Source organism: Cyprinodon variegatus, unplaced genomic scaffold (assembly GCF_000732505.1).
Source record: "Cyprinodon variegatus isolate N-32 unplaced genomic scaffold, C_variegatus-1.0 Scaffold781, whole genome shotgun sequence".
NCBI classification, from domain to species: Eukaryota; Metazoa; Chordata; class Actinopteri; order Cyprinodontiformes; family Cyprinodontidae; genus Cyprinodon; species Cyprinodon variegatus.
In genome coordinates, this window is record NW_015151234.1 from 371,374 (window position 1) to 382,083 (window position 10,710).

General features: G+C 35.6%; 1 protein-coding gene across 4 annotated transcripts in view; it reads left to right on the forward strand.

The window, feature by feature from the left end:
- Window positions 1-7,977, forward strand: part of LOC107098481 (Wilms tumor protein homolog) — a 28,466-nt gene extending 20,489 nt beyond the window's left edge. For 2 of the 4 annotated variants that reach the window (XM_015396197.1, XM_015396199.1), the window contains 4 exons: window positions 2,680-2,824; window positions 5,043-5,132; window positions 5,499-5,591; window positions 5,727-7,977. In XM_015396197.1, the coding sequence (XP_015251683.1) occupies window positions 2,680-2,824; window positions 5,043-5,132; window positions 5,499-5,591; window positions 5,727-5,848 (450 nt within the window). In that variant the 3' untranslated portion in view covers window positions 5,849-7,977. The remainder of the gene's footprint in view (window positions 1-2,679; window positions 2,825-5,042; window positions 5,133-5,498; window positions 5,592-5,726) is intronic. The other 2 variants (XM_015396198.1, XM_015396200.1) reach the window with 1 other exon arrangement.
- Window positions 7,978-10,710: the final 2,733 nt, after the last annotated feature.

A 10,710-nucleotide genomic window follows, 5' to 3' on the forward strand; every position in this document is an offset into this window, starting at 1 on the left:
CATGTTAATAAATCATTAGATTTTAATTACCATCTGTCAGCAGCTCCAAAGGACAGGGAGCAGGAGATTCTCCAGGCCTGCTTTTACTCTGCAACAGAAATCGCCTGTTTCATCTGTCATCCTGTTCCATCTTCGCTCTTGAAGGTCTTCCTCAGGACAAAATGCATAAACAAAAGCTCACTCTTACACCCCTTAAGGGATAATTTAGAAGCTACTAAAAGGTGAGGTTTAAGATTGAGTTAAAGCAAAGTAACGTTAGGGATTAAGTTTTATGACAGAGATTAACCAAATTCACAGTCACTGCCAATGAAAACATACTTCAAGCCTCAGAGTTATTTTCTTTGTTTATTTTCCTTGGTGAATCTTTTGAGAAAGAATCACAAAGTAAAAGCTGATTGTTTTGCTAAATTACATAATTTCTCATGTTTTTTGCTTTTTAATTTCCAAAAAACAGAGTGATTGTTTAAGTCTAAACCAATGTGAAAATGTTCGGCTTTTTAAAAAAAAAAAAACAAAGATTAAAAATTATAAACCGGAAATTCTTGCTTAAAAGTCTTTAGCTGCACCCCAGCCAGACCTGTGGGAAGACAAAATTACTTATAAAACTTATCAGAAGTATTATCAGAAGTAAGATAAAAAAAAATAATAATAATAAAAAATGCAAAATTAATGAGAAATTAAAAAACAGATGAGAGAAAAACATCACAAAATTTACATGCAACATATTTCACTATCAGATTCAAAAGTATTCATTAAAAAAAAAAAAAAAAAATGTTGTACCCTTCATACGGACCTGAGCACTTGGAGTGAAATGACGTGTCGGAAACTAAATACGTGTCACCTTAACATTCTGATTGGAACGTTCTAATAACAGTCAGCCAGAGTGATTAGCCACTCAAGGCAGAAGTGTTTCATGTTGATGCAGGGTGCTGATGGACTCTCAGGTTTGTTTACCTGCCAAACATTTACATGCATGCTAAACGGATGGTCAGTCTACATCAGTCACCTGTCTTAGTCAAATTACTATTTTATTCCAATCCTGCTGAATCCAATCCATCATGGTGGTAGGACTGTGATGGTCTGGGGCCAGGTTTTGCAACTCCAGTCCTTGAGTGGTACTGTTCTGAAACCTGAATGCCTCCCTGATCTGACACAATTGGCTGCTATAAATGGTTACTTCAGAATGCTTAACAATGTTTGAGGACAAAGCAAGGAGATAAATCAACCCCTTGACTCATGCAGGAGTGTATCCAAAAGTTGCAGAGTGTGCTGCTTAAAGACTGGAGCTGCAGATTCCTGGTCTGGAAGCTGCTCTGTATTAGAAAACCCTGAAGTTCATCAGCTCTTGCACAGTTGGGAGAAATGTTCTTCATTCATGTTAATAGTCTGATGGTGTATTTCATGAAAATAAATATAAACAGATAGATTTTTTTATATAATTTTGAGTATCACATTACTTACCTGCACAATATTTTAAGATTGCCTTCAAAGATGATTGTACAGTATCATCTTTTATGTTGTAACTTTGCATTTACTGCACAGTTTCCTATTCTAGTTTTCAAACTTTTTATTTCATTTTTATTTATTTCATGTGCCTCCACTTGTGTTTCACTTTGCCACTGGGACACCTGAATTTCCTACTGCAGGAAAATAGAAGTGTTTTTCGATATCTCTTGTATCCTATCTAAACATTTTCTTGTGGTGGGGTCAGAGTCCGTATTTAATTATATTTTAATTGCTGGGGCATGAGTTTAAACAAATAGTTCATCTCTCAAAACCATCTCAGAATATTTTATCTGTCATCTGAGAAAAAATAAAGTAGAACAAATGCTGTGGGTTTTTTTTTTTCATAGCACCATAATTATGAATAAAATAATCACGTATCATAGACTTATAATGAATTTAAACCAGTACATATTAATAGCTGTTTATTTAGTGGTCTAAAGCATGTACAGCTTTAGCCCGTTTTGTGCATAAGGGAATGCATGAACAGCCGATGTCCTGGCACAGGAGATTTTCATATGTAGAAAACTAAAGCACAGATTAACCTCTAACAGATGCTGAGTTAGTTAAACATGAGATGTACACCACTACACTTATAACTAACAACAATTTCAAATAATCAGATCCAGACCCATAGTGTTTTAGGTGCTAACAGTGCTAGCTGCGACAAGGGTTCTCTCTGGGTGATCATTATGCTAACTGCTGAGGAAATTAAAAGCAGATGGCCTTTAAGCAGAAAGAGGCGGTTCGGAGGGAGAGGTGGAGAAACGGAAAGTGTTGAAAGACAGAAGACACTTTGAGAATAGAGAGATAAAGGAGGGTCATGTTGTGTGTGCACTAGTTAGAATAGAGGATGTTAAATTGTGTTATTCTCTTCCAGCGACGCCTGAAATGAGAAGCGGGGCACTCTGAGAGGGGGTCTGCCTAAAAGGCGTGACTAACTGCTCCCTTTGGGATGCAGTCATTCTGGGGTCATTTTACTGCTAATTCCCATCTCATGAATATATGACTATTTCATTGTAATGCTTCCCCAAACAGATCATATGCTCTTAATTTACACGGAGGCTGTATTTAATAGACTCTTCTTTTAATTAACTTTCACTCCTTTGGTTATTGATGGCTTCAGAGCTTCTTTTGTGTTTGTTTCAAAACTATGCCGTGTTTTTGTGGTTGCAGGATGTGCGGCGGGTTCCCAGCATCGCTCCAGCCATAGTCCGATCAGAGACCAACGAAAAGCGTCCGTTCATGTGTGCCTACCCAGGATGCAACAAGCGCTATTTCAAATTGTCGCACCTGCAGATGCATGGCCGCAAACACACAGGTGACAGCAATCGCAATACCGCAGTTGGGTTTGCTGTGTGATTTCATAAAACAAAACAAAAAATACCTGTGAAATGTTTTTTTTGCAAAATTAGCTGAAATGTTGTGGTGAATATATGTCATATTGTGCAGCATTCACTGCTTTCTCTTTACCTTTCCCTCTAAAACAGCAGTGTCCAAACTGTGGGGAATGACTTTCTGTAGTCCCCCCGATTCCCAGCACATATTTAATTAGTAATTACTGTTTAAGAAATTTTGGTAAAAGGCCTGCACTTATATAGCACCTTTAAACTACAATCAGCAAGCTATATTGTAGCCATAGCTGCCCTGGGGCTCACTGGCAAAGGCTAGGCTGCTGAACATGAACAGCCTCTGACCTCCTACATTAGGAAATGCTGGTAAAGGACACATAACTGAGATGGACAGAGCTGGTTTTTAAACTGACAACTCTGTGGTTAGACAAAATATTGCCCTTAAAGTGAATTTTAAATCTTCTTAAAATGGTGAACTCATAGTTTGCACTTTTAAAATATTTTTTTAACCTGTCCTATTTAAGCATATGGTCTTGAAATTATGTGAAAAGGTGGCCTGCATTCAGCTCCCGTAATGGGGACAATGTTTTGGGGGGAGTTGTGGTCTACTGGTTAGAGAGCAGGAGAAGAAGTGCCTGTTTCAAACAGACTTCCTCACTTGTTCCCTGAGCCAGAACCTTTACCCATAATGCTCTCTGGGAACTGAAAGCTCCTCACTGCTGACTGAGCTATGGTTTAAATACTGACAATAAATTTAGCTGTACTTTACAAATACTAATATAGAGGATTATTTTATTTTGTTTATCTCATAACTATTTCAAAGTAAACCAGAAAAGACAAGCTACATTTAGTAAAATAATGATGGGAGCATTTTATTATCATTCATAAAAGTTATCAAAATAAAGCAACTTATTCGAAAACAAATTTAAAAAAACAGCAAACAATGCTATTCTTTCAAACGACAAACCTACGAAAATTCGGTAACGCTTTCTTTTACAGTACATCTATAACCATTTAATACCATGGTAATAACATAGCAAGGTACACTATATTAGTAGATAAAATTAAAAACTTTATGGAGAATTTTGGTAAGTGCTATCCTTTAAATTTTAGGCAGACAAGGTAAAGTCAGACGTCTTAATGTCAAACCGTTATTACCAGGTAACGCAGTCATTTCACTGACAGAAATAAATGAATGTGTTATAATCCAGTAATGTGCCTTTTTTTACTTGACATATAACAGAAAACCAAACCTAGAAGACGACAAGCCAATCTTCTTAACTAAACTATTATCTATATGTAACTTAAGTTCAGTTTTATAATGCTTTATTTACCTGATCATAAGTTACAATTTACTTTGTAAGCCATTGGTAGGTGGTGGCCAATAATATAAACTGTTATGTGGTAACCTGATGGTAATTACCCAGCAAAGTCCCCATTGATAGTAAAGAAACATCCAATTACTTTTAGATTATATACCTTAATTTGGGGTAATTACCAAATAAAGTTTTTCTTGTTAACTAGTGATATAGTGTGACTACTCTGTTATTACATGGTTATTGATGTACTGTAAAAGAAAGCGTTACCGAAAATTCTTCTAAGTTCTGTTTTATTGAATTATTTCATGTGTTCAACTTGGTGAACAGGTGTAAGCACTAAAAGTAAACACTAAATAGTTCTTCCATTTCCTATTTTAAAAAGTCCAAATTTATCATACCAACCTTAACGACTCATAGTCACATGTTTATTTAGGTTAAATGTATTTCTCAGTGACACATCGACATGAGGCGGGTGGAATCGAAGTCTAAACTTCTGTCAAACCCTTCAATTGAAAATAGCTGTACTTGTCTATCTTATTAAAATAATACCATGATATTTGAACAAACTGATTTCATTAAATATCCTTCTGTGTGCCACATTTATTCAGTTTCCCCCTCACTGAAAATAGGTATGCAATTTTTTTTTTTGTTCATACCATTGGTGTAAATAAATCTAGAGGATGATGTGTTCCTGTTGGTATTTATTCCAACCCAACTCCCAGGATGCAAACTCTGACTAAGACAGTTTAACGACTGTGAGATCATATGGTATTTGTGGAGAAACAAGTTGGACATTAGTGTAACGTGTTTGTTATCGATCATAGATACTTAATGGATCTGGAGCTGAATTATAATACCACTTTTTCAGGGGAGAAACCCTATCGCTGTGACTTCACAGACTGCGGCCGCAGTTTTTCACGGTCTGACCAGCTTAAAAGACACCAGAGGAGGCACACAGGTTTGAACCATTTACCTTCACTCAGGCTTTCTATCTTGCTCTGTTCACCGCTGTGTTCTTTGCTCCTTCTCCTGTTGCTCACTTTTGCTCTTTGCATGACACCCATCTTTTAAACAGATAGCATTTTTTTAAGCAGTGATGTTCAGTTTTAAATTACATCAGATGAAGTTGCTAAATGCTGGCCAAACATTGGAATGGCTTCCCTGCAAGCCTTTGCTCTACTTTTTATTTTTCTGTCTCCCTCTCTGTGTGTTTGTGTGTGTGTGTGGGTGTGTGGGTGTTTTTGTGTTGTTGAACTGTTGTGAACCTTTTTTGACCTGTTGGTGTGTTTGAATGTGTGCGCATGCTTATTGTACATGTGTTTAGGAGTTAGACCATTCGAATGCGAGACGTGTCAGAGAAAGTTCTCTCGGTCTGACCACCTTAAGACACACACACGGACTCATACAGGTAAAACAAGTGCGTAAAACTTTTATTTTTCCATTTCTCCTTCATCCATTTGATGTCTAAATAAATGTTACAGACATTTCTGAGGGAACTTGATGCAATAACGCCAACCTTTGCTTTGTCACCTTCCCCGTCCTCCTGTCTCAGGTGAGAAGCCGTTTAACTGTCGGTGGCCGAACTGTCAGAAGAAGTTCGCCCGGAGCGACGAGCTGGTGCGGCACCACAACATGCACCAGAGAAACCTCACCAAGCTCCAGATTTCCATCTGAGTTTGTGTTGTAGAACGGGCAGCTTAAGCCTGATGTGGAAGTCCAATTTTCTGAGGTGTACTTACAGTCAGACTGCAGACCTATAATTTTAGGTTTTAGAAAGAAAAAAAAAAAACATTTTAAAGCCTTAGAATCTGAGTTAAAGTTTAGCTTGGTTACAGTCCTGACTCTTCTTTATTGTTGTCATTTTGTCGTTTGATGCTTTGGTTTAAAAGGTTCTCAAGGCCCTGTCTCTCAAATTGGTCTTACAGCACTGTGCAACAATTCTTAATTCATCTACAATGTCTTTGCTTCCAATGCACCAAATGACTTGGATTTATTTCCGATTGTACAGATTTATAATTCTCAAGGCTTTCTGAAGGTCTTTTTTAAGTCTTATTCTGTAGCCATTTGTGGCCTTTATTAAGGGAACCTAGAGGTTCACATTCCTATAGGTTTTGAAAGAAATATTTGAAAGAATGTAACAAAACATGTAAAAAGATCAATAACACTATGAAACTTTCCTCTAAACCAATTAAAGGGCTTAACTGGTGCTGGCTTGGCTCCAGCTCTGTTTCCCGCACCAATAACATAGATTCTATCGAACTGGTTCCTTTTTCTGCAGATCTTTGTAGGTACACAGGTAATAGCTGTGAGGACTTAATATGTCAGCTTAAAACACTAATAATAAGAATAAATAAAAACCTGTTTGTCCAATGCAATCAACTTTAGGCATCAAATCATACCCACTTCATGGAAAACCATCTTCATCAATTGTTGATTTTAAGTAATTACCTAAAATCTGCTTATAATCTGCTGTAATATGATAATATACTCAGATAAAGGAGATGGTTCACTGTTTCAACCTGAGGTTGATCAAGCATCTGAAGACCAGCCTGAACTGGGATAAAAAAAACATTAAACAGAAATAGTGTGTAAGAAGACAAAATACAATAAAAGATATAAATGATCAGTTTTGAGCATTTTATGTTTACTAAAAAATAAAATGAAACAAACTGTAATAGAAAGTTAAATACAAAGTTCCTGATGGTTTGTTGACAAGAACAAAATGGATGCAGGTTGGGACAAAAAGGCAATATAAAGGTAAAGGACGAAGGTGAGGCCATTTCAAAATCACCTTATAAAAATTTTTATCTTCTATTTTTAACCCTAAACTGTTTAAATAGCTAAATTTAACTAAGATTTAACTCTAGATTTTAATACGAATCCAAACTTAGCAGGCATGTCCTCTTAGTTTGACTGTGACGTCATAAACAGTGAGCAGAAACGTCTGTGAATTGATAGAATCAGCATTTTCATCATAGCCGTAAAACGAGGGTGTCTTTCCAAGTTCTTTGCAGAATTCATTAGATCATGCATTTGAAAATTATTTGCGAATTTGCTGAATAAGACCTTCATAAAGTTTGACTCAGTGGAACTTTCATAATGGAGATGAGGTCAAAGGTTAATTACTCATCAACTTAGCACCTTTTTGGGCGTTGTACATATTTCTGATGTGAAACTACTTTGGGGACAGTGGGGGTTCTTGTTATGGGTATCAGCCATGGCAACACTCATACAAAAACCTCCACTGCCTGGGACGGCTTATTTATTGTCTCATTGTGGACAACAACCACTTTCACTGGAATTACTGAAGAAAAAGAGGTGTAAAAAAAATAACTTTACTTTTAGAATGCTCAGCTGAAACTAGCTTTAATTATGACTGATTAAATCTTATCTGGAGTTTGCAGATAAAACATACAAAAAAAGATTCCTCTAAGGTATTTATAACGCGACCTTTTTGATTTGAAGTAATGTGATTATTTTTTCTGACTTGTCTCTGTGGTGTGTAAATATTGCAGAACTCTGGCTGGGTGTTCAGGCTTTAAAATATGTCTGCTGGGTCACACTGGCTTTGTGGCCAGGTCGTTATGGTTGAGATGTAAATAATTATTCTTCACCATGGTAACTGAGCTCTTTCCATGGAGGAAATCATGTAACTTAAGTGACATATTTTTTTTTTTTCTTTAGCTGGATCCAGGAAATGTTCATATGTTCTTTCTCTGATGTGTAATGATGTTTTTGAGTTACACAAAAAAAAGCAAATAGTAGTAAAATGTTTTGTATCCAGGAGTGTGAGGTAATAAAACAATGACATCATTATGTTTTGAAGACTGATTTTATGCTTCTTTTATTATTTTATTTGTTGCTTTTAGTCCTTAATGGATGGGAAATAAATGACCCCGTTTTATATTTTATTTTTCTTTTTTTCTTTTTTGGACAATTTGAAGCAATATCAAACAATCATTTTTAAAATCTAAGCTAATCTTGCCCCAGGTCTCCCCCAACGCTGCAGTGTGACAGATTTGTACTCATCTACAATATACCTAAAAAAAAAAACACAGTTTGAAAGGATTTCACATTATATAGGGAAACTTTATCCAAACAAAACTAATCTTGCATATAGAGTAATTGATCCAGAGCCTAATTACCAGGTCTGCCATAATAAGTGGCAGCAAGTGCCATCAGAAATGTGCCAGAAAAGGAAATTATAATTTTACCTAATTGTAAAGGAGCTCATCTGGCCCAATCCTCATTGCAATATTTTTATTTATTTCTGCAAAATTTAAACATTTTTTATGAATATAAACTGCCAATTTAAGCCCAGACTTTAACTAGGCTGTTTCAAAGTACATTTAGCCATTCAGGGGTGATCTTGCTGATAGACTCAGAAGGTAATCTTAATGCACTTTAGTTTAAGGTCACAAACTGGTGGTTTTAGTGTAAGAGAGCAATGATTACAGGAATTGCTCAAAGGTCCTGAAGCTCCACATCATTAGCCTACCTCCACATTGCTTGAATGTTAATATTATTTTTTTTTCTTTTATCTCCTCTTTCTTTCATCTTTTCTTTTTTTTTCTGTTTTTCCTTTCCTGTTCTACTTACATTGCAGTGTCCATATAATCTGTAAAACTCCCTGCATAATTATAATAAAGCTTTTTCTATGCATAAATCAAGCGGAACAGTATGGTGATAGCCGTACTGCTTCACTTTTGAAAGTGAAATCTGTTGGGCTCTTTTTGGCATCAAGACAATTATTCTTATTGCGACATTGCCAGACAGGACACTGTTAAAAAAAAAAAAAAAGTATTTTTTTTTTTCTTGGTTAACCTGATTTAACAACAATAACCTTTACTTTAGTTGTGGATAATTATGTTGTTTTCTTCTCGGTTTTGTTGGAAAATCTGATATAGATCAGTTTATTCTGTCTCTTTTCAGCAATATTTTTGAACTTGAAATTCCCCCATATGTGACTTTGTGGCCCAGAGTCTTTTATATATATATATATATATATATATATATATATATATATATATATAGAACACTACTGTTTTAAATACTGATCCTAACAAAGATAAGCTAGGCATTCAATTCTTTAGATGTTGTTCTGGATCAGTTAGCCACTACTTAACCCCCACTCATGTTTCCCGAATGCCTGGAAATTGATTTCTAACTCTTTCCAAAGTGATAGATATCAAAATAAAAAATCTCACCAGTTTGTTTGGCCTGTTTAGATCAGGACATGTTGCTGTTAGAATAACTTTTAGCCTTCTTCATGTTGTCCAACATGTTACCTCTTAGTTATTTCTGGATTTCTTACATGTGTGGTAGTAAACACATTATGGGTAAAACTGAACTCTACTTTTTCCAGCAAATTGGGTTAACTTATCATTTAACAAGGGGAGCAATGAGTTTTTCACAAAGAAAGTCTAGTTTAATTTCATTTTTAATAAATATTATCAACATTGAAAGCTGCTTTTTGTATTCATTTATGTTTTTCATGATATACAATATTGCAATGCGGCAAGGACAAGGGGAAATTATTTTTCACACCACTGTATCTCACAAAAGATATATTAATTTTACATTAATCGTTTTTATTTGTAACAAAAATGTTTTTTGTTTCTTTCTACAAAAAAGCCAGATTAAACAAACCAGACCCCTGCACACACTAACAGTTGCACAATCACAAACCCACACAGTACAGTACAGTACCATCCACTTTCCTCGCGTCCTTATCTCTCTCCAGATTCCTCATTGCATTCCTTGGCTCTGTTCTCAGTGAAAAAAAAAAAAAAAAGATAAAAATTAATGTTTTTTTTCTCAGCCTCTCTCTAGCCGCCCTTTTTTTTTAGCTCCTCATCCGTCCTTGATCAGCAAGTTTCATTTTTCAGGTCAATTCTCACTTAAAACTTAATGTTTTTTGTTTCCTCTCTAAACTGTTCACAACACTTTTAAATTAATTAAATACATTTTCGAATTTTCTTTTAGCATTATTGTTCTTTTGTAAAAAAAAAATATATATATATATTTTAAATAAAAAACAAAGATAAATTGGTGCTGTTTTTTTTGTTGTTTTTTTTTTCTTTGTGAGGACGTTAATCGTAAGTTTAGCCAAAGTGTTAGAGTAAATCAGGAGATGTGTCCAATTCCCTCCGTGGAAATCCCCTGAAACTCCCCAGGGCTCTTGTGCTATATCTCAGCTGTCGGACGAGACCTACATCTCTCATCCCTCTTTCTGCTCTTTGTGTGTGTGTTTAGCATTTAATCTCTACTTCATCCTCGTGCCGACGAGGCCCTTTGAAGCCTGATATCTGGTCAGTGTAACTGTGGATTTGTCCACTTTCAGTAGTCCCATTACACACTGGATCTTAATGTTCTGCTTGGAGCAGACACTGGGAACATATAGGCCCGGTCCCTTATTGTAGCAATGGAAAGAAATGTCTCTTTCATAAGCCTAATACATGAGACAAATTGGAACATTTTATTTAGAAATTCTTGACCTTGTGCTTTTGTTCTCAGAAGGTGGTGATTTAAAACAG